At 48.7% G+C, this 24529-nt stretch overlaps 1 protein-coding gene across 3 annotated transcripts in view; it reads right to left on the bottom strand.

Moving 5' to 3' along the window:
* The window catches only part of LOC119393259 (neurotrypsin), a 74190-nt gene that overhangs the window by 15038 nt on the left and 34623 nt on the right, over positions 1-24529 (bottom strand). For 2 of the 3 annotated variants that reach the window (XM_037660192.2, XM_037660201.2), the window contains 9 exons: positions 23326-23433; positions 23078-23246; positions 19840-20027; positions 14446-14556; positions 14212-14359; positions 12352-12560; positions 7480-7590; positions 4617-4794; positions 3142-3263 (listed from right to left, as the gene is read on the bottom strand). In XM_037660192.2, the coding sequence (XP_037516120.1) occupies positions 3142-3263; positions 4617-4794; positions 7480-7590; positions 12352-12560; positions 14212-14359; positions 14446-14556; positions 19840-20027; positions 23078-23246; positions 23326-23433 (1344 nt within the window). Of the gene's footprint in view, positions 1-3141; positions 3264-4616; positions 4795-7479; positions 7591-12351; positions 12561-14211; positions 14360-14445; positions 14557-19839; positions 20028-23077; positions 23247-23325; positions 23434-24529 lie in introns of those variants that run through there. The other variant, XM_049414879.1, reaches the window with a different exon arrangement.

The raw sequence follows: 24529 nt of genomic DNA, 5'->3' as shown, positions 1-24529 counted from the left end.
GGCTGCGTCGGTGTGTTCCGCTGCTTCCATTTTGCGTCGCCGGGTCTTCTTCAGTCCGCGAGATTTCGTCGTCAGGGGTCTGTCTGGTTCGCGTCGTGTTCTGAAGGTTTCGTCGCGGCGTCGTCGTCGGCGGCGGAGGATCTTCGGTAGTTCGTCGTACAGCAACCGCACCTCCATCGGTTGCTGCCCTTAGTTTTCCGGATACGGGCTAGGCGACCGGCCCCGGTTTGGGCCAGTGTACGGTCGGCGGTGCGGTGACATGTAGCGGCCGGGCGACGGCGAGCGGGAAGGTCGTCGTTCTTGCCACTGTGTTCCGGTGAGGTAGTCGTCAATGTCGCGCGGCCGTTCGCCTGGCCGCGGGCGCGGCGCGTTGACGGCGAATCCGCGTAGCCCCATCTGACGGTACTGGCAGCGGCGGTACGTGTGGCCGGCCTCCCCGCAGTGGTAGCAGAGCGGGCGGTTGTCGGGGGCACGCCAGACATCGGTCTTCCTCGGGGTGTTGCGCTGGCCGACAGGTGGTCGGTAGGGCGTCGGTGGCGGCGGCGGCGTCTGGCGACGGTACTGCGGCGGTGTGGCGTCTTGGCGGGGGCGTGGAGGAGGAGCATGACGGCGGGCTGCAGCATCATAGCTCATAGCTTGCGGCTGCGGCTCTGCTAGCTGAGGCGCGCCGAGTGAATGCTGGATCTCCTGGCGCACGACGTCGGCGATGGACTCTACTTGAGGTTGCAACGAAGGTAGAATTTTCCGCAACTCTTCTTGCACGATTGCCCGAATCGTCTCACGCAGGTCGGCGGGTCCTAGGGCTTGAACGTCGGCGTAGGTTGTAGCCGAGAAGCTGCGGTTGTACTGCCTCGTTCGCATCTCAAGCGTTTTCTCGATCGTGGAAGCCTCCGATGCAAATTCAGTGACCGTCTTCGGCGGGTTCCTTATCAATCCAGCGAAGAGTTCCTATTTGACACCCCGCATGAGGAACCTCACTTTCTTCTCTTCGGGCATACTTGGGTCGGCGTGTCGAAACAGGCGATTCATCTCTTCCGTGTAGATGGCAATATTTTCGTTGGGCAGCTGCACACGGGTCTCCAGCATAGCCGCGGCCTGTTCCTTGCGGACCACGCTCGTGAACGTGCTTAGGAACGTCGTCCGAAAGAGATCCCATGTTTGTAGGGCGGATTCTCGGTTCTCGAACCACGTCCTCGCGGCGTCTTCTAGGTAGAAGTATACGTGGCGCAGCTTGTCCTCGCAGTTCCAGTTATTAAATGTTGAGACCCTTTCGAAGGTCTCGAGCCAGGTCTCGGGGTCTTCACATGGCGAACCACGGAACGTCGGCGGCTCCCTGGGTGGCTGCATCACGACCGTTGTAGGTGGCAGGGGGTCTGTCATCGTCTCGGCGGTCGATGGGACGGTGTTCGGCTGCCTGGCGTTTTCGGGAAGGAGTCCGTACTCTGGTTGTAGTCCCTTCTGCCGGCGGCTGGTTCGAGGATCCGGGTTGTCCTTAGAGTCGTCTTCTTCGCGGCTTGGGCTTGGGTCAGCGCTCTGCGGTGGCGTCCGGATCATGAAGCAGCACCTCCACCAGATGTCACGTGGTCGTGACGTCGACGAAGACAGCAGTCGGCGTTTGCAGGATGAAACTGTTTATTTGGCCGAACTTGTGGCCGGAAAATGAGAACCAGAACTACAGCAATACACGCTGCACAACGATAGCGGCGAACAGGGCGTCGTCCGTCGATCAACCGACAAGCAGTCAAGCGCGTCGGCCCCTATACAGGCGCCATCGAACTTTCCAGCGATTCTAGACAAAGCTGGAACATTCGCGTGCGGGGCGCAATCTTAATAAACCGATCCACCACAATCGCGACGCTTCCAGAACACTAGTTCGCTGACAGCGTCGAGCGTTGATAACCGTCCCTGCCGGTCAAACCCGAATACATCAAAACAAGACAAGAAGTGGGCGTGGCAATATACACACATCATTTTCTTAATTGCTATGTTCATGAGCCTTCAACTCGCAATGGACAGCTGTCCGCACCAGAGAGGAACTCGGCGAGCAAGGCCCGACCTACGGTCTTTCTTCAAAAATTTGTGGCTCAAGATGTGACTTACTAGTGGCCCAAGGCCTCCTTCTCCGAAACACCGGATTTCCCGTCCTTTCCGATTCCGGTGAAAGACAAGAGAGAAGGCAGATAGAAGAGGAGAACGCCCGGCATCGATATGTTTCTCGAGTCCTGATGCCAAATGCCATTCAGAAGTAACCCATATCTGAGATAGGGGGAAGGCCTTCGCCCAAATTATTTATTCACCCCCCTCCCCCTCCACACTGCCAGCGTAATAAGGAAAGATGCAGTAACCTTCAGACAACTGCAAACCACTTATTATGTTCACGGCATCCTAATGCACCGAATTTCACCGACCGAACACCCATACATCTCCATGTACTGCGACGTACCACACACCCTATGTCATATTGTATGGGGATGCGTGCGAAAATCTGGCACCGTAGGCAATCAAGCAATATTGGAGGAGCAGTGGGAGGCCAAGCTATCAGACCCGGACCCAAAGAATCAATGCAGCCTCATAGAACGGGCTCGAGAGATGGCCATGGCCCGCAGCTACTAGGAATAGGGAGCCCGCACACCGAGGGCTCACAATGTGCTTGCTCAAGTATTCCAGTCTTTACTCCATGGAATAGACAGCAACATGAATTTGGTCCCATCGTCATAGAGTGTGTCTGCATATTTTAAAACTGTGGCTACAGTTTGCTGGGGCACCCTATATGCACTGAAAGCTGCATAATTAATTATTGTTAGTTAATTGTCTAAGCTCATAGCGAGGATATACTTTGGGCTGCTCAATATGACTAAACGTCATGCTAAATTGGTTGCATTCATGTAACGCACGTATCCGTACATATTTATCAAGCTCGTCACTCGTCACCTGAAATGCAGGTAGCTACAGATACCTGCAAAGCGTGCTAACGGCAGTGACACTAAAGACAGTGACCGGCCGACGACAGACACTTTTGATACATAAAATCTTTGGGTTTAGTGAATGCGCCTCTCTCCGACTCCCACTTGCTTTCTCTTTAGCTTATGTCATAGTTTACTATAGAGAGCGTTGGTGTGCACGAGTGGCGTGAGTTCTCACCTGGATTGAAATCCCTGTGTACGCGCATGGCCTCGACTTGGAACTCGAGCTCGTAAGGGTCGGGTGCGTACAGCTTGTACTGTCCGACGCGTACGACCAGTTGTGACACGTTCGGCGAAAACCTGTCGAGCACGCAAGAAAGAAAGAAAGAAAGAAAGAAAGAAAGAAAGAAAGAAAGAAAGAAAGAAAGAAAGAAAGAAAGAAAGAAAGAAAGAAAGAAAGAAAGAAAGAATACTTCGGTTGTAAGCGCACTGCGATGATCTACGTATTATTATCTTTTTTTGCGAAACGAATCATCGATCCACACTTGCGCTTGTTTTTCCTGATCAAAGCAGCTGCGGCACCTATTAGACAGGGAGTTTCTTTGTAACAGGAACTACGGAATAAAAAAAAAAGAGTGGTTAACCGCAGCTGAATGTAAGCAACGAAGTATGGTTTGCCGTCAACCGGCGCTGGTTAAGATATTTCTGATATTGCGCTTAACTATGTAATTAACTAAGATCAATAATGCAATATTTTTAATATTCGCGTTAGGGCCCTGTGCATTTCGTTACGTTGTAGAAAGGCGTTCGAAGACGATCGGTTGCATAATTGAAATAGAAATTTAACGAATTTATGCAGAACATAATTTCTTTCATGATTAAGCTTAGTTAATTAACTAATTGAGTGCAATGTAAGAAACAGCCTGACGAGCTCCGCATCGCGGCAGAACATATGTCGTTAATTTCATTCGGTTGCGGTTCACTACAATTTTTTTAAAATACTTGATTCTTGTTAGGTGAAGCTAACAGCCGGTATAACACGGCAGAAGGGGAATTTGAGGGATCGTTTTTCCTTTGTTAGAAACAACGTTAATGAAAACCAAGAGGCAAGAAGCCAAGGAAAGTATAGGGACGTTCTTTGTAGTAATTACGATATAAATCTGGAGACGTTAAAGTGTGAAGAAGCTAAAGTATGCCAGAGCGAGATCCTCGCGATAGCGAGGGTCTCGTTCTGGCATACTTGATGCTTTCAGGTAGTGTGCGAGGGATTATTGGTCAGCTGCCAGCTCAAAAAAAAAAAAAAAAGGTCACGAGCTACGTAACGCCAGCAGGCAAAAAAAAGTGTTCCACACTCGCCGTAATGGCTATGAGCTGCGCTGACTAACGCTTCCAGGATTACATCTACAGATATACCCGATAAAGCGGACGGGAGTACGACCGCCGCTGTAGCTCGATTGGCGGAGCATCGGGCGTGTTATTAGAATGTGGCAGGTATGGCCTCGGCCGGCGGCAAGTTGTCTTTTCGTTCACTTTAATTTCTTCACATTTGTATCGTTATTATTACAAATATTCTCCCGTATACTTTCCTTGGCTTCTTGTCTGTTGCTTTTCATTTATGTTGTGTCTAACCCGGTATAACATGACATTCGAGATCCGCGTCAGACCTGGATTGGTTCCCGGTGACGGGTAAGAAAATGAGCCAAGCGCACGTACTTGAAGCAATGCGCAGCAGTGAGAATTAGGTCCTGGGTCAGGATGGTGCCTCCGCACCAGTGCAGTGTTTCTCCTGACAGGTCCCGCAGACGCACGTCCACCAACCATGGGTGGGCGCCGTAATGGGCTGGTATACCGTCAACGATGCGCCCGGTGATGCGTCTCGTCGGCGATCTGGCTACACGGGGGCGAAATAAATAAAAAATTCAATGGTAAATGCGACAGAACTGCGTTAGTATTAGCTTTGATTGAGTCTAATTACTTTCAATGACTTAGTAGGCAACACTCTAGGCAACAGTAGCCGACATTGCCCAACACTACAGCCAAAATATTTAACAGCGCAGGCATTATATGAATAAAGACGGTAGACCAGCCGCAAATAGCACAGACGCAAACGACCGGTCGGCTTCAGAGAAACTCCGGCACTTCTTTTACCTGCTTGCCCCTCCTAATACGAACGCATTAAAAGGATAAAGTGCCACACCGTGGTAGCGCAGCGGCTATGCCGTTCAGCTACTATGCACGAGGGTGCGGGTTCGATTGCCTATGACGGGTGCCGCATTTCTATGAGGGCGAAGACGGACTGACTGCGCATGGAGAGTGTGCTACAGAAAAGAAATTTGTCATCGTCGTAATCAGAATTTGGAAGTTAGTTTGTGCAACAGCATGCCAGACTTATACATGTCTAGAACAAAATGCAGCCGCTAATCAGGGCTGCTTCTGTGTGCGGGAAGGGGGGGGGGTGATGATCCCCCTCCTGCGCCCCCCCCCCCCGCCCTCTTCCCCTGCGTACTTGACGCCTCTGATGCGGATTTATGAGCTACGGAGTGCCTAATTTGTGGTTTTCGGACACGTAGGAACACCAGTATTTCATCAGTTGATTGTTTTACTATGCAGATGATTTTCTGCCCCTACTACATACATATGAAAAATACATATGAAAAATGCGAAAAAAATACATATGAAAAATGCGAAACGACGCCACCTGTCAGATGACATTTTTTTTCGAGTAGAATGCATTCTAATATTCTAATTTTTATTGGTGTTTTCATGTGTTTTGCAATTGATATTGTATTTTTCTGTTTTTCATTATTCCTATGATGTATAATATCTGCGCATACATATCTGTACATAACTGCGCATAGCAGATTTTAAGTTACTTGATGTGCTTGGTATTTTCAATTGCAATTTATCTTTTCTTGTTTGCTCTTTCTGTTTTGTTTATTTTGTAGTTGCGTATATTAAACTACTTTAACTACATGTGAGCTCGTAAAACTAGCGCAGATGCGCCAGTAGTGAGTCCACTACGGTTTCAATGCTTAACTGTTGAGCAACTGTTTGTATGCAGTTTACTTTGTCACTTTATTTTCTGTTTTCTTTCTCTTTTTTTTTTATCCTTTGAGATCAAGTGCTGTACCCTGTCGTTTCACTGCCGATGGGTGGCTGGAGCTTTGTCAAGCTGTCATTGGACAGCTTTTTTTCCCGGCTACCTTTTTTCACCGTAAATGTTTTTGTTTTTTGGTGAAAATAAAGTTCTTTGATTGATTGATTGATTTGTCGAAATAAAAGAAAAAAGCTGGCATAGTATAATGATGCGACTTTGTGTTTCAAGCACGATATTTAAAGCACTGATAGCTCCTCCAGTCCTTTTCATGAAACCGAACTACCCGCCGTAGAAGCATGGCATGTAACATGTTGCGCTGCTAAGCTCGAGGACGCGGGTTTGATTCCCGGTCACGGATAACGCATGGTGATGGGGTGAAGTGTATGAACGCCCTAGGCATAGATCGGCAAACTCACTCATGAGTCGACTCACTCAGACTCACTCAGACTCAGATCGGCCCATGAGTCTGACTCTGAGTGAGTCTGGGTGAGCAATATTTTGGTGAGTTTGAGTCCGAGTGAGTCCTGTTGAGGAAATTTTTGGTGAGACTGAGTCCGAGTGAGTCAGGTTGAGAAAAATGTTGGTGAGTCTGAGTCCGAGTGAGCCCTCAGCGAAAATATATTTCTTGAGTGAGTCTGAGTGAGCTCCACCTTTTATTGCCGACCTATGGTCCTATATACTCATCTTCAGCATTACTATCAGCCTTATATCGGCTTACGTTTGTACTCAAATCTATTCGCACATATCTCATCGCACTCACGTTCATGCGCCACCTCAATATTTATTGGTCAGAGACTTGAATTGGGAGGGGTGCCTTGACCTACGCCCGCAAACTCTTTCACTGAAAGTTCTTCATAAAATTATCTCGTATGAGTCGGGTATTTCATAAAAATGTCCTTAGTGGATTACTGGATTAATGATAGCTCGTATTTGAAGGTATAAGATCAAAAGGCGTATCGTAGAGCACCGATTGTGTGAGATATTGGCATTAAATCGCATTGACACCAAGATGTAAAAAGGTAGTATTACGCTTACGGACTCATGAGTCGACTCACTGAGGCTCACTCAGGCTCAAGTCAAGCCGTGAGTCTGAGTGAGTCCGGTTGAGAAAAACTTTAGTGAGTCTGAGTCCGAGTCAGTCCGGTTGAGGAAAATTTTGTTGCGTCTGAGTCCGAGTGAGCCCTCAGAGCAGAATATATCTGCTGAGTGAGTCTGAGTGAGCCCTAACTTTTTTGCCGACCTATTGCCCTAGGTGCATGCTAAAAAACCCTAGGTAGTGAAACTTAATCCGAAGTCCCCCATACGGCGTGCCTCGGAGTCATGTCGTGGTTTTACAACATCAAACTCCAGAATGTGCTGTATCCGATGACGTGCGCTTTACGGGCGACGTTTGGCGCAGGTAAAACCATAACCACGTTCTTTTTCTAATATAAGTTATGGTGTCGTACGAATCTGTATGCATAATCTGAAATTCGTTACCTGAGTTGAAGTTTTGGTGCAGAATCCTGTTCCTGCTCGCATGATATTGTAATAGCACAGATGCCTGGTCCATCCGAGGCTGGTACTTTGGCATTCCGCAGATATCCCTATCTGTGCGGGAAACAAATATTAAAGCAAAATAATAGGTCGATGTGCACCGTTAAAATGTCAATCCAGAAACAACACAGCGATTGTTTCCCGACAGCGAAAAGGTTTGCTAAATTGCGTTCTAAAGGTCCCCATACCCTTGTTCAACTTATATAGCCAGCCTCCAAGGGAGGTGACGTGACCTTGCATGCGCCATGACTGCATTTCACTGCCCGACAGACGGCTACGCTTTCTTACGTAAATAGTTGAAAGAAAATAATTAGAATTAGGATCGAGAACTGGTCCTGTGGTACCCAAAAGGCTTTTGTATGTGAGCCCTCACCACCCTGCATCTTTAGAAGGAACGCGTCCGCTACAGCAGTCACGCTAATCAAGGCCGGTCCACCGGCCTGAACGTTAGCAAAATAGTTGTTTTATTCTGTTTACTTGTGGTGGGTATATCCATTTCCTCATATACACACACACACACACACACACACACACACACACATATATATATATATATATATATATATATTATTATTATTATTACAGAGGACGTTCTCGCGGTCATGAAATCAGCCAACGACCGCGTCAGTCCCGCCTGCTACGTAGTCCATTCCGCCTGTAGCGTAGTTTGCCCATGGGAGAGTGAGTGATGTTTGACTACCTTGTACCCCCGTCACAAGGCCACCACCGAACTCCGTTAAACTTCATAAATGTAAAACTCTCTAGGGAGTTCGACGGAGATATAGTTGTTGCCATGTAACACAGTAATTAGGTGAGCTTTGGACAGAAGCAGCAAGAGGTCCATTAGGCGTTGCTGCGCCTACGTCTCCGTGGAAGATTTCGCATCTAGTCACGCTGAAAACATTCTCAATCGCACGTATGATTATAAAGACGATAATTTATTCAAATCGAAATAGAGAATGCTTTAGCTTTTACCACAGAAACGTGTACCTGCAAGCATGTTGGCAGTAACGTTGACAGGAGTGCTGGCAACACTGTATGTTTGTTTTAGCACGTGTTTTCTCTACGTGTGTTCCCTGACCCACTCCGCTCTCTTCTTGTCCCTTAAGGTGACACTTATCATTTTCCTTTCCACTGCTCGTTGCGTGGTCCTCAGTTTAAGTTGAACCCTCTTTGTAAGCCTTCAGCTTTCTGCTCCATAGGTAAGTACTGGTATGATGCAGCTGTTACATACCTTCCTTTTGAGTGATAGTGGCAAACTACCATTTACGATTTGAGAATGCTTGCCGAATGTGCTCCATCCCATCCTTATTCTCCTAGTTACTTCACTCTCATGGTTCGGCTCCGCGGTTACTACCTGTCCTAAGTAGATGTATTCCTTTACAAATTCCAGTGCCTCGCTACCTATCGCAAAGCGCTGTTCTCTTCCGAGGCTGTTGCACATTACTTTAGTTTTCTGCATATTAATTTTCAGACCTACCGTTCTGCTTTCCCTGAACGATTCAGTAATCATGAGTTGCAATTCGTCCCCTGAGTTACTCATTAATGCAATGCTATCAGCGAATCGCAGGTTACTAAGGTACTCTCTATTAATTCGTATCCCTAACTCTTCACAATCTAGGGCCCTGAAAACTTCCTGTAAGCGCATGGTGAATAGCATTGTGGACAGACGGGTGTTAAGGGCATCTTAGTTGAAATCAAGAAGAAATCGACATGGGCAGGGCATGTAGCGCGTAGGCAAGATGACCGCTGGTCTTTAAGAGTAACTGACAGGATTCTAAGAGAGAGCAAGTGCGCGAAGGGGAGACAGAAAGTTAGGTGGGCAGATGAGATTAAGAAGCTTGCGTGTATAACGTGGCAGCAGAAAGCACCGGACCTAGTTGATTGGCGGACATGGGAGAGGCCTTTGCCCTGCAGTGGGCGTAGTCAGGCTGGTGGTGATGATGACGATGATGATTCTTTACGTGCGCTGATTGACAAACACACTGCAAGTTGTCATCGATTTCTTCGAAATAGCGCTACCACCTAGATAACGTTGTCCTTTTCAATATTGGATGAACACAGGTCTCAAGTTCAGTCCACGAAGTCCTTGCTGCGGATGGGTCCCACAGTAGCTCGCATGTGCTGCCGGTACGACTGCTGGGGTCCACGAAGAAAGAAGAAACCGCGTCGCTCACTGCTATGCCTTTCGGTAATGTTGAAGTAGAATAAACAGCACCGAAGTAAGAACGAAACGAGATGCGCAGACGTAAACACAAGGGTGGGCACGGACTCGAAGAGACTTATTCGAAATGGCGGCACGAAGGTTTCTCGCAAGGCATGGTGTGGAGAGTATGTGCACTTGTACGCGTATGTTTTTTTTTTTTCGTTAAACGCACGTTATGAATGGATTATGGAGTGAAATAATTTTTAATATTGATAAAATTCATTATTATATTGACTGTGGCTGTTTTGTGTTTGCAGTTTTTTTTGTAACTACAGATTACTGGGGGACGAGAGTAATCCATTCCGCCGCTAATGGAGCTCGCCTAATACCCCTGTCACACGGCCACCACCGAACTTCGTTAAACTCCATCGATGTAAAACTCCATGAGGGAATTCGACGGAGATGGAGTTGTGCCCATGTCACACGGCAATTTTAGAAGCTTCGGACAGAAGCCGCAATGAATCCATTAGGCGCTGCTGTAACTATAGTCTGCATGCAAGATTTCGCGTCTAACCATGCTGAAAACATTATCTATGGTATGTGTCATTATAAAAATTATAATGTAATCACACCGATACCAAAAAAATTTTTGTCTTTATCACAGAAACGTGTACCTGCAAGCATGTTGGCAGTAATTCTGACAGGAGTGCTGGCAACACTGTACGTTTGTTTTGGTACGCGTCTTCTCTACGCGTGCCGATTGTCAAACACGCTGCAAGTTGTCGTCGAGCTCTTTGAAGTTGCGCTACCACCCAGATCACGTTGTCCTTTCCAATATCGGTTGAGCTCAGGTCTCACGTCCAGTCCACGAAGCCTTTGCTGCGGATGACTCCCACAACAGTCCGCATGTACTGCCAGCACGAGTGCCGGCGTCGACGAAAAAGGCAGGAAACCCGCGTCACTCACTGCTGTGACTATTGGTAGTGTTGAAGTAGAATGATGAGCACCGCAATAAGAAGAGAACGAGATGCACAAACGTAAACAAAACGGTGCACACGGACTCGGAGACACTTATTTAAAATGGCGGCCCGACGATTTTTCGCGAGGCATGGTGCGGAGAGTATGTGCACTTATACGCTTATTTTTTGCGCGTTATGAATGGATTATGCAGTGAAATAACTTTCAAAATTAATAAAATTCATTATTGTGTTGACTGCGGCTGTTTTGCGTTTGCAGTTTTTTCCGTCACTACAGATTACTGGGGACGAGAGTACTCCATTCCGCCGCTAATGGAGATCGCCGAAATCCCTTTGCGAAACGTTCCGTTTAACTTCCTTGGCGTAAGGGAGATCGTGTGACACGGACCGCATTTTCGTTGACGTAAAGACAATGGAGTTAAACGGAATTCGCCGGTGCCCGAGTGATAGAGGTATAGGGCACGAAATTTTGCATTCCCTACTGCGTGCAAAGCAATTACCTTTGGCTCACGTATTCGCAGGAATCTTTGACTACTGAATAGTAGTATTCACTGAATATGCTAAAAAAGCGTTGCCGGGCCTCCCATAGTAACGCGTTCCCTGGCCAGGTGTAGTGTCGCGATTGTGTGACGCCCTGCGGAGAGTATTCAAACCCATGACGCCGTCTCTTCGAACAGTAACCCCTGGGGCTGGGTGATTATAAGTCGGCTCCATTTGCGCGCACAGCATAGAATTCGTGACAACACCAGTGGCACCTCGCCGCTGTCGGAAATGTTCGACGGGAGGCATCGCATGTCGCTAAAGGCCCAACTTAGACGCAGATTTATTACAGCAGCTTTTATTTTCTGTGACAGGCCAATTGAAGGTGTCACTTTTGTCTACTGCTTCAGTAATGCGTTACACTGTCAAAACCCGTCATCAGTATTATTATTATTATTATTTGATATGTGTACACAAACGCACAAGGACACACAGACGGTAGGGAGATAGAAAACTGACACCTGCCACCTATAGGGGCACAATGCCTGTCTACTATTTCGGGAGGAGGGAAGAGATAGAGGGAAGGAAGATAGGAAGAGAGAAAGAGGAAGGAAGATAGGAAAGTAAAGCCTGCTTATGATGCAACCGATAACGCATCCTCAGGCAGATATCATAATCTGTCTTTGGTCACTTTGTCATTGAAGAAGCATATTAGTAACCAGGGTCTTAACCGTTACTCGTGTTCCTGAGGTTCCCGAATCGCCTCCGGCCTTCCATGTCTTCGAAGCATGCCTCAATAGATCGGTTTATAGAGAAGAGCGGCGGAGGATATTAGGGAGTGTTCGAATAGGGGCCCCAATCGTTTTAGGGCCCCAAAGGAATAACGTCGAGGCCACTGCGCATGCGTGAGACCCAAACAGCGTTTGGGTTTTGCGTTGGGGACGCTATTTCTCGAATTTAGCGGTAGCCCCAAAGCCTCCTAAAAGCTTTGCGTCAAACAAACATGACGGCACCCATTAAAGCGACGGCTGTTGGCCAAGACTAGAGTGACCTAGAATAGGTGGAGTGTCCAAAGCGCCGCAGACCCTATTCGAAAACTCCTAGCTCCTGCTGAACCCAAAGCGAGCACACGCATAGGGCTTTGGGACCCCAAACCATTTGGGACCCCTATTCGAAAACTCCCTATTAGAGTTCGATCGAAGACAAACGTACATGAGCCGATACTCGGTGTCTTGGGCTGCACGTGGTACGAGCTGCACGCGATCGCCACGTCCTTATCGTGGCTGCAGTCGCTGTATCCCCAAGGGCTGCTGCGACACGCTTCCAGAGAACTCTCCGTACCCAAACAGTGCACGTCTTCGAGCCAAGAGGGACCTTTCCCAGGACCGTAGACGAGGCTTCCGAGAACGGTGGCGCTGGCGCTACGCCAGTGGGAGGGAAAGAAGAGCAGCTTTGTGTAAGCATTCAGGGGAGTAGCCAAGGGGGGTGGGAGTTGGGTGTTCAAACCCCCCGAAAATTTTCAGTTTTGCTTGCGTATATATGCACGAAGGCATACAAACGCACGCACGAACATACATAAAGTATGGTTGAAACCAACCCCCCCTCCCCGAAAAAAATTTCTGGCTACGCCCCTGTAATCATTCCTGCATTCGGGTACTACTTTAGAATAATGAGGGAAATCCTAGACGCCTAAAACACCGCAAAAGAAAGAAAAAGCAGAGGGAAAGAGCGTCACAGGGACGCGGCACAGGGACGCTCTTTCCCTGTGCTTCTTTCTTCTTGCGGCGTTTTAGGCGTCTAGGATTTCCCTCATTAGGATGAACCAACTAGCCGAGCAACAAGTACTTCTAAACTACTTTAGAAGTGTGTGGTATTTCCTTCTCAAAGGCACACAAGCCGGGACCAAAGGGCGGGCACTCCAGACTGACGTCATCAGCCGGACGACCGATGACACCGCCTTTGGAGAACATTGCCGAGTGCATGATCGGGACTATTTCTGTAATCGCGGAGGCGATCGGCTGCGGCGCTTAGGTCCTCTGGGCGGGTCCTATCCGGACTTCTTATGTTGTACCCGATTATACATTCTTGCTGACTCACAAAGAGCTAAGACTCGTCCTTTCGTCCGTATCCACCACCAGGAAGCGGTCGTTCTGCTTTTGGAAGTACTTGGTGCTTCAATAAAGATGACATGAGGTATTGCAAGAGGGTAATTTACGAGTATAAGGTTTTGCCCCTCTTTAGCTCATCGTAACTTTATGTCCTAGAGCGTTCAAGCCAGGAGAAAAGTATATGCGTTTGCCTGGCTGGGAGCAGTAACGAAGTATAGAAAAATGTGTCAGTAATTAAAAGAACAGCGCGGACCGAGCTAAGTACAGTTTTATTTAAAAGACGTTCCGACACCCGCGCGGGAGCCTTGTTCACAATCGCAATCGGCTCCAATACTTCCATACTTTCCTTCTTAGATTTTCCGCATACCTATAAATATTACGCGAAAATGACACCGAATCCAAATGATTCATCCACATTAATCATCCTAGCTAAAAAAACAGCATAAGAATGATCAATATCCAGCCAGGGTTTATTCTCTCAAGTCAACACGGAAGCTTGATAAGAAGCTGCAGTGGAAGGCTTTGGATTAATTTTCAATTCCTTGAATTTTTTTTCCAGCGCACGCGCAAAGCTTGGTACACACGTGCGGTTTTTTCCCCCATTCTTCGCTGATCTTAATTTGCACATCGCAAATTCTTTCAAGTTTAATACAACTTGAGGCAGGGCGAAAAGACGAGGGCAGGCACAAGAAAACGACCACAACAGGAGAAGCGTTGATTGCAGAGAGAGCTTAATTAGAGGAAGCATAAGCTATTTACTATCGGTGAAGAAACCACGCAAGAACCAAAATACTGTTTCTCGCGCGTGTCCTCATGTCTCTTCACGCAGGATCAAGTTATATTCATGTAGAACCAACTTGCCGAAATCAAGTTGCTGCTACTTACTGCCTTTAAAGATAAGCGCTCAGATCAGTTGCAAAAGTGCATATTTACAGGACGTCGTAGGATAAAAGGTACCACATACTTAGCCATGCCCAACATAGCGCATGCCACGCGAGCCTCCGCTGGTCCGAAGCCGTCGGAGCAGACTGTGCCCCAGATGCCGTGTCTGCGCAGTTCCAGCCTTCCAGAGAACGGGTGTGGTCCTCCCATGAGCCGGATGGCCAGCTTACCTCGAGGGGGAGAAGAATCATATGCTGAGCATTCACGACGGGAGTTGCTTGGCTCCCATACAGTGTGCGCCATTGGCTGGGCTTACTTTCGCACTCGAACTCCTCGTCTGCACCGTCGGCGCAGTCACTTTGCTCATTGCACACAAGGTAGTACGGGATGCAGGCTCCGGAACATTCCAGCTCCGACTGCCCGCACGCTGCAATGGGGTCGAAGAATTGCGTTGTCGCTGGTGTTGCAGGCTCATACAGGGTTTCTTGCATATTTTGCGGCGCACAGTGCTCGAGAGAAAAAGCATATTGATATGATAGTTGTCATAAACTTTATAATTATTTAATACCCATACGTCTAGAGAACTAAGCTGCGTGGTTGAGCTTAAGGCCAACGTTTACCACATGCGGACCCCTGTTAAAAAAAAAAGTCAAGAAAACTTGCAACGTAATAGCGTATTCGGATGGTCATTTTCGAGCGCTCTAGAGGGATCTGAAAAGTGGCCGCGCGTTCGGGTGGTAGAGGTCGAACGCTCGGACTATGTTTGGATGGTTCTTTCAGAGCGTCAGCCACCGATTCAGAGCGCTCCCAACCGCTCTGACTTCAAAGTCAGGACGTTGGCGCAATCTGGCTTAGAGGACATGTCACGTGACATTAGACTCCGTGGTTGCCGCGGTTGTTGACAGGTGACAGCGCCAGCGCGCATTTATTTAGCATTAACACCTTCGGGAGTTTGGAAGTGAAACGTTGTTCGAGACATCTTGCGGGTTTGTTGGATTGCGTCCGTGCCGTTTTCATGCATTCAACAAGGCTTAACTGCACCATGTCAAAGCGGAGGCGGCTACTAAAGGCACAAGAATAATCAGTGCTGCTTTTACCGCACCTTGCCATACATCTATTGGCACGCGGGGCACTAGTCACGCCGGGGGGACAGGCCTCGTTCATAAGCTGCTTCGCATCTAAAAATGAATGTTAGTAGGCATTCTTATGGTGTATTCGGTTGGCAGCTCTGGCCCTCTGGCTCAGAGTCGGAATGTCCGAATGCCCGAAAGGTAGCAGCTCGGACGACGACGATCACCAAATTGATGCAAACAAGTTCGCGAACCTGTCGCTGCACCATTTGTCGAGGTCGCGCCCGACTGTTTGTTTACACAGTGGCAGCCCGTGCCGTGGCGCTGTAGGCGCTGCTCCGAGATCGCTGATGCATTCGGTTGGTACACTGAGCTAGAGGTGTGCACGGGTTCCGGGTAGCCCGAAAGCCCGACCCGGCCCGTGGGCCAGGCTCGGGCGGGCCGACGTATTTTCACCTCAGGCCCGGGCCGGGCTCCGGCTACTTGGAGTTTTATCGGGCCGGGCTCGGGCCCGACGCAAAGTCCGACTCAAGCCCGAAATATATAGAATGAGCGGGAATTGTTCTTCAGCACGCATACAACGCCCTTTCCGCGACCGCCCTTTACCGCTTTTCCTTTCCACTCGCTACTTTAAACAAAAGGGGAGCAGGTAAAGCACTGCCTCTGTTGCACTCCGACAAACAGAGAAGTAACACCACCTGAGCTCGTGGCGGCGCCACGCGACTGTTCGCGTTAGATTTAAGGCCTAATCCCATGAGTGAAAATGCATGCGACAGCAACGAGCGACCCGACGTAGATCGCCTTCGTGCAAGCTTGCATGGGCATACCCCATACACGTGACGGCTTTGGCGAGCGAACTCCATTGTAGCTGGCATGAGGCCGTCTACTTGTATAGCAAAAGTACCGCGCTGTCGCAGGTATGCAATGCAAATAAAATATTTGTTGCATGTTGTTACGTAGAACGTTTACCGTTGTATCGCAGTATTTTTTACATGCACGTGCATAATTATTACGTTATTTGTTGGTGTACGGCTGATGTGCTTAGTACATCGCTGATCTACATCCGGTTCGGGTGTTTTGTGACTTCCTGGTAATGAGCGACAGTTTCCAGATGTGAAAAAAACGAGCGATCGCGCGATTTCAACGACGCGATACATCGCGCGAACGGCCCGTTTCGTCGCTTGTCGCTGTCGCGTGCATTTTGGCGCATATGGGGTTTGGCCTTTACTCGTAACTACTCTACGCGAAATCTGTCAGCACGCAAGAAGAGTGGATGTGACTCGCCGGCTGTCTCGCGTTTCGTTTTTCCTCCGCCAGCCAAACCCGGTAAAAAGGACAATAAAAAAATTCCCTTAATTCTGTGAAAAAATCGCTCGATATAGAAATGCGTTACCTGCTCGTTCAAATGTCGTTCAAAAAGCCGAGCCGGGACGGGCCGGGCCCGGGATTGTGTTTTCGTACGTCGGGCCGGGCCGGGCGGGCTCGCAGCCCTTTGCCGTCGGGCTCGGGCGGGCCTTCGACAAAGTCAGCGGGCCCGGGCCGGGCTCGGGCTCGGAAACACGGCCCGTGCACAGCTCTACACTGAGCCTCCCGCTTAGATTGCGAGCTGCGCTCGGATCTACCGACTCTGAGTCAGAGGACCAGAGCTGCCAACCGAATACACCATAAGAATGCCTACTAACATTCATTTTTAGATGCGAAGCAGCTTATGAACGAGGCCTGTCCCACCGGCGTGACCAGTGCCCCGCGTGCCACTAGATGTATGGAAGAAAGAAGAGAACGAAGTGCTGGTACGAGAGGAGAGCTCGCGCATGGCGTGCAGAAAGGAATGTTCGCCTGAGAAAACGGTGCCACTAGATATGTGGAAGAGAGAAGAGAACGAAGTTTTCGCACGAGCGGAGAGCTCGCGCATGGTGTGCAGAAAGGAATGTTTGCCTGACAAAACGGCGCCACTAGATATATGGAAGAAAGAAGAGAACGAAGTTTTCGCACGAGCGGAGAGCTCGCGCATGGTGTGCAGAAAGGAATGTTTGCCTGACATATGGACGTGCGATAGAGCGCTCGCTCTACTGCGGCGCGTGCTCTAGCATAAATCATGCAAGGTACCCACTACCCCATAAATCATGCAAGGTACCCACTTCGCCATAAATCATTGTCATTCATGCAAGGTACCCACTACGCCATAAATCATGCAAGGTACCCACTATGCCATAAATCATCGTCAGTCATGTAAGGTACCCACTACACCATAAATCATGCAAGGTACCCTTAGATGCGAAGCAGCCTATGAACAAGGCCTGTCTCCCCGGCGTCGCGTCGACGTAGCCAGTGCCCTAGCCGATCAGGAGCGGCGGGTTCGCGAAGCCGAAGCGAAACGGGCGCGTTGACATCGCATTCTCAAACTTGAAGCTGCAACCTTTGCAGCAAGAGCCATTAACTTTATACTTTACGGACCACAAGGCCGTTATACTCAAGGGGAACCGTTCTCCTGAGCTTAAAGTCATATATGACGAGTAACAACATCAGGGGAACCTCGAATAGAAGGACCATGAACAGTGAATAAGAAAAAACATTTACAGAAATCTAAGTCGACTCATGGCTGCTTCGCATACTACTCAGGGTTCCCTTTACGGGGAGATGGCGGGATTTTTTCGGAGTCATAAGGCAACTAATATGCTCACATATATCTAAGCAAGCGGCCTCTCCGCTGCGATCATAAACAACTTCGAAAAATGACTTTTGTGAACAGGAATCCAAAACCCCAAAAATACATCATTCGACGCAGGCATGCTGTTTTTATACGGGAACAACTATACGATTAAAATATTTTTGTTTTTCAAACGAACATTGCATTTGACTGACCTGTGTGGCTGGTGGTGTTCAAAAAAAAAAAAAAAAAAAACCTGCGCACCCTAAGCTGTCACGCGCGCACCAAATAAATAATAAACAAAACAGAATATTTTCTCTTTCCTGGGTAGGGGTTTGAACCCGGGGCTCCGCGGTCCGAAAGCGAGGACCTTGAACACTAGGCTACGCAACCATCCTCACCCCTTGCCGTTTCTCTCCTCAAAGCGTCGTCTTTGAGGATAGAAACGGCAAGGTGTGCGCTCTCCAGCAATTGGGTAACCTACACTTCTGTTCATGCATACACTACCACACAGCGCTTCAGGAATGCGCGAGACAAAGCTCGTAGCTTGGGCCGTGAACTCCCGAAGGCGTCCCCTACCCACGCTGGCGTGTCTCTCACTTCAAGAAAGCACTCACTCAAACTGTAGTGAAACGAAATGGAGTGGAAATCCGGGAGCCACCTTCCGCTGCGCTGAGACCACCGAAGCGCGTCCTGTCGGCGCTCGTTAGTGTCATGAATCATGATGCAGTACTTCACCTCTCCAAGACGGCAACACCGCCCTACACGAACCAAGGTCACCGTGAAAGGGAGAAGGTATGAAACATATCAGACGCGTTTGTAAAGGCTCATGCATGAGCGTCGGCAGTGCAGTGGGTAAAGCGCCCGGCTCCTATCGCAGCCGACCGAGAGGTCGTGGGTGTGACTCCCAGGTCATCCAAATCAGCGAAACCTTTTCCTCTGGTTTTTCTTCGTCATCTGTTCGTTAGCATTTTACCGACGTTACATCCATGACCGAAATGATGTCAGTGAAGTCTTGGTGGACCCGAGCAGAAAATACTTTCGTGTGAAAAGTGATTAATTGTTCGTACCGACTTTTATAAATTATGCTATAAATGAACTGAAATGTTTGGGACACATTGATGCGCCTGTTCTTGTTGAGTTGGGGCTTTCCGACGAAGGAAAAAGCACTGATTCTAGCGGGAAACACGTCCAAGTTCTCGTCAAATCTGATAGCGCACCTCTTGAGAATGCAATTATTTTGCATTGTGTTCTCCGTGATAAAGATTACTACGCTGTTTTTTGTTAGCAGATGCTTGAATTTACATTCAGGGCTACGTTAGAAATTGTATCATGTCATTCATGGTAAACATTCAAAAGTATGTTGCGTATCCACACGGATACACAGTGACTGATAGGGCTAGTATTGCAACGGCAATAAAATATGGATGTTGAAATCCGCGTTTCACCGAAGATAAATCATGCAATTAGTGCAAGTAAGCTCTTGTTTTCTTTTATCCTTTTTCTGGCGGATCGACTGCTGACCCGAAGTTCATGGAATCGAATCCCGGCCGCAGCGGCCGCATTTCGATGGAGGCGAAATGCTAGAGGGCCGTGTACGTAGATTTAGGAGCACATTAATAACTCCAAGTGGTCGAAAGTTCTGAAGCCCTCCACTACGGCGTTCTTCACAATCATATCGTGGTTTCGGGACGTAAAACTGCAACAGTTATTAGTATTACGTTTTGTGGGGCCCACTAAAAACAAGGGCGGGGGTGTGGGGCCGGAGGAGCGCCGCAAGGCTAAGGTGTCCCCCAATTCCCGACTTTCCGCACGCCTATGCAAAAGTTCCCAGGTCACGCTGCCATAGGATTACATATGTGATCCTATGGCAACGCGACCTGGGATGGTGACCTGGGAACTTTCTACCACCCCTGTACGTTGTTGAAATGTGTTTGATGGACGACGGTTTTCTACATAAATGAGCCGATGTTCACTGCCAGGCAGACGATACCTTTCGTTCTGCATCGGACTCCCGCCGTCTCGTTGACGAAACAGTTGTGCTTTTTCCACCCGGGGAAGGAGCAGTGGGCCAGTGACGTCTCGTTCCCGACGCACAGAACGTCGTCCATGAATATCTCAGCGACGCCGTCTTCGGGAGGAAGTCCGTGCTGCGACTCCTTGGTTGCTTCGATGGCTCCCCTGCACAATGAAGAGGGTTACAATCCGACCCCAATGCGCGTCAACCTAGGTACGTTCTATTCACCTGCACCGCATTGACGTGGTTCACGGTGGTGCACGAGAGCTTTAGGAATTGTGAAACTCGAGTTCTGTGGTGCAGGTACAAGTCAACACAAAAGACGAATGGGGAGGTGTCGACGCGAGAGAAGCCATATGTTTTGTCCGCTTAATGTAGACCGTGAAAGTAAGCTTGGGAGCTCGCGAACTGCGTATAGGACGGTTTCTGGGGTGTGAACACACCCTACGTTTCATAGACTCAGCAGATGCGCTTAAATGGGGTTAAGAAGTCCATTCGCGACGTTGTACACTGCGCCGCTGCTTCGCACCTACGCACGGAAGTAACGAGACCAGTACCATGAGCAGAGATGGTACAAGAAAATTGTGAACGAGTGCTGAACCTTTGCTACACATTTTGAAACAAACAGTGTGTTTCAGAGGACGTTGTTGCTGCACTGCTGAAACGAATAGCATGATGCAGCACCCCTTGAACTGGTTCAGGTGACGCGGGTGAATATAACGGACCTCGTACACATGTATTAGGCTCTATAGCTCCTGCTGTTTCGACAGATTTTGGTGACGCATAGCTTTTTTTAGCTTTGTATGAACATGCTATAGTTCCCTCGGAGATGATGCTAGGTGCACAATGCGCGCGTAGAAAAGAGATGTCATTGTCTTAATGAACTTCGATTACTGGGTTGTTGAGAGCCGTCAATCGGCACAGAATTGCTTTAGATGTTGCGAATGTGTTACGACCTAATTCTTGTCTTGCAGCTGTGCCTCAGCCGTCCACTGATAGCGGTGCTTGTGACATAACATACTCAGTCGTAGAACAGCCGCACATTCAATCATACGTGGACGAGCCTGGTCATGTAAGGTGTAAGAATTGAAGCTTGGGCAGGATCCATTAGGAAGGTATTAACAGTGCGTAGACGACGGAGCGCACATACGACAACTTGTGATGTTCCTTTCCCTTATCGTCTATGGGCTGTTAATACATTCTTAATAGCCTGATCATGGCTATGTGAGTCCGGAATTTCCGAACTCCAAGTGCAAGCCATTGTCTTTGCCGCATGTGTACGGCGTGCAATTGGGGGTGAGGAGTTAGGCAGTCGCTTTCTATCGGATGCGTGTCTCTTGCTGGCTTAGAGGAGGTCGGCGGTGATCCCTTGGGATACCGCAGCCTCCACCGCGCGCTGGATGAACCGGCAATGGTCTGCTGGCTCGGAAGTCATCGCATTTGTCCCCTCTTTGTGGGTATAATAAAGAGTACACCACCACCAGCTCTCTTGCGTGCTAAGCAGGATAACGCCGACGCGCTCGTCATATGTTTGGCTGGCGGCGCTCTGCGGAAACACCACGCGGAAGCCCTGGTTTACATTTAATTCTGTGAATACTTTTGGAATGAGGGAAGTTTTTACAGTCGAAATAATAATATTGGACAAAAAGAAAGCACATAATTGTTTGCAGAATACGTACAGTCAGCGCACATTGCGCGCGGTCACCGGGATGGGGTACCCCAACAAGATTCTTGCATGAAATGCAAACAATCCCCGAGGGCGAACAATGTGACATACACACATACAGTGGTCTATCTGTGTAAATAAAGGGGCATACCAGGATGAAATCTCAAATAAGTGATAGCGTGGCCAAAACATATATATGAGCATTTATAACTGCATACATAAGTAAATGTTCTTGCATGTACGTTATGAAAGTTTTTCGAAAGCAGTTCCTTTGAAAACTGAAAAAAATTGGCGCCTACGGCTACTTCTTCGCGCTGTCATCAAGATTATTTTTTTTCTGATAAGTTCTTAGACGTTTGAATGCCATTATTACTCAAGTACCGTGGCACTCTACGTTTACCAATCTCCTCAGTGAGCAATATGACGATGCTTCTTTTTTTTATCCAGTACATTCATCCGTTGGGGATAAGACAAACATGAGCATATACCGTGCCTTATTTTTTAATATGATTCCTACCGCTCCCTTTCCATTCCAGTGAACATGCTATAATCAATAGCATAAAAACTCGCATAGACCAAAGCTTGAGACTGCAGGCTTTGCGACTGCTGTGAGAAGGAGAAGCAGTCTACGAGGCGTAACATGTGGTGTTGTGTAAATAGAAGGCGAAAAAAAAACATAACAACAACGTTCGCTAGACTAGTTCTCCAAACGACGGCAGTAGACAAAGACCCGCATCGGCTAGGAATCGCAGTTAAGAACAGGGAAGATATTGCGGCAAGTAGCTGCAAAGCGGGGGAAAAACAAGGTGTAGAGACCGCAACGGAAAGTTTTAATGCGCAACATTCTTTGATAAGTTTTGCAACAATATTGGTGGACAAATTATGCCTATAGCACAAAAGGCGTGGCACCTTTGCGACAAGAATACATACGCCTCCGTAGAAAACCAGTAAGGATGGGATGGGCCAACTTGAATTTGGTAGGGAATCAACCTAATTTTAGGGTCGATATGGAGGTGGGCAACCTCTGAGCCTGCTTGAAGGCGAAAGGCGTCATTACCTGGCCAGTGTGCATGGGCGAGCGTCTCAGTGAGCCCTACCTGCTACTCACCGAACATCGCAGCACCACACCCAAGCAGAAATCTTCCTCGCGGAAGTGCTGGCTGCACGCGCGTGTTGCAGCCGATGGCTGTTCACCACTTCTAAGCTTCACAACCCAAGCTTAACGCAGCATCTTACCGTGCGGACACGTGTGAAGGACTCCGTTGCGTACATATTGCGCTGCGGCACCGAGTACTGGCCTGCCATGTAAGACGCCTTCAAAGACAACGACTGCATATTGTAGTGCTTACAAGTGTTGTCAAGCGCACAGCCTAAGCGGGAAAACCTCTTCGTTCAATCAGAATTACAGAGCAGGTGGCATTCTAAAATTTCGTTTTCATCGCGCGTAGGCGCTCCCGTAGCAGACGACGCACCGCTGATCCTGCGGAGCACGTCACGCCGATGGTGGTGCCCGCTTTTCCAGTGGTGGGCCTCGCGCCCAATACTCACAGGGGGAAGCCGAGCTCCCTGCACACAACGTTGGCCGCCTCAGTGTCCCAGTTGTCGTCGCAGACGAGACCCCACTGATCGTGAACCTTGACCTCCACGCGACCTTCGGCTGGCGGTGGAGAGGTTTGGGGTCCACCACGAAGGCGCACCTGAAAGCCCATCCGCGTCACTGTAAACGAAAACGTTTTAGTTATCACGTGTACCTTACGCGACAGCCCTAGCGATATACGTGGCTCCTGGCAACTCACCACAATTTGTTTCGTCCGACTGGTCACCGCAGTCATTGGCTATGTCGCACACGAGGTTTATTTCGATACATTTTCCGTTGCGACAGCGGAACATGCCGGTGCAGTTGTCTACAAAGTGACGGGGGAGAATAGCGATAAGCAACAATGCCACATTTTATCCGTCAGGTATTTACAATGATCAAAATCGCGATGAGTATTGAGGACGAGGTCCCGTGTTCGTAACGGAGGCACAGTGAGAGCCATGAAGATCTTAATGAAAAGCTCGGCTTGCGGAGGGCGTACTACTCCGAGATTAGAGGCCCTAGCTTTTCCCGATTTTTCGAAAAATTGTTGGACAGGGCAGGAAGGCTGTACCGTAGAAATCCGAGAAAGAGGGCTGTATAAAGCTGCAGCATTGAATGCAACACGTGCATTCAACACATGAATGTCCAACACGAGCAAGACTAACATCCGTGCACTACAGAGCGTGCAAGCCCAAGCACTTCGGACATGTCTTGGCCTTCCAAGATGCTCATCGACAGTTGCAACTATCGCTATCGCACAAGAACAGCCGGTCGCAACTCATATCATCGTTGAGACGCTGAGAGCGCACATACGGCATTTGTCACGGCTACCGTCACATCATTTAGCGTGTTTGCCAGCGCGGAGGCCCCATGCTTCATTCTGCGGTATTGTGACAAAACACTACGACATATTACCACCTGGCTTCAAACCTGCGATGCGTCCGTCATCTGCGTTGTGGACTCTGCATCAACCTGACGTGTGCTTATCGGTTCCTGGAATCGTTAAGAAGGCACGCATGTCACCGCTAGCCCTGGAGCAGTTGTCTTTGCGTCTGTTGGAAGAAACCTACATTGATCGCAAGCATGTTTACACCGATGGCTCCACTAATTCCAACAGCTCTACCGGAGCGGTGGTTGTTCCATCTGATGACGTACTGTTACAGTTCAACTTTTCTCACATCACGACGTCGACAGCCGCAGAGCTCGCAGCGCTTCAAGGTGCGGTCAAGTACATCCTGCAGCAGCCACCTAATCGATGGGCCATCTTTTGCGACTCCAGGTCAGCCTTACAAACACTACGGTTTGCTTTACGGCACGGATTACACGAACAATCCGTGTACGAGATAAGGCACGACTACCACCAAGCACTCGAGGAAGAACATGATATTATATTTCAATGGTTGCCGAGTCATTGCGGAATT

Source organism: Rhipicephalus sanguineus, chromosome 1 (genome assembly GCF_013339695.2).
Source record: "Rhipicephalus sanguineus isolate Rsan-2018 chromosome 1, BIME_Rsan_1.4, whole genome shotgun sequence".
NCBI lineage: Eukaryota > Metazoa > Arthropoda > Arachnida > Ixodida > Ixodidae > Rhipicephalus > Rhipicephalus sanguineus.
Note: the sequence above shows the minus strand (reverse complement) of the source record. Positions and strands in the feature narration are given on the sequence as shown.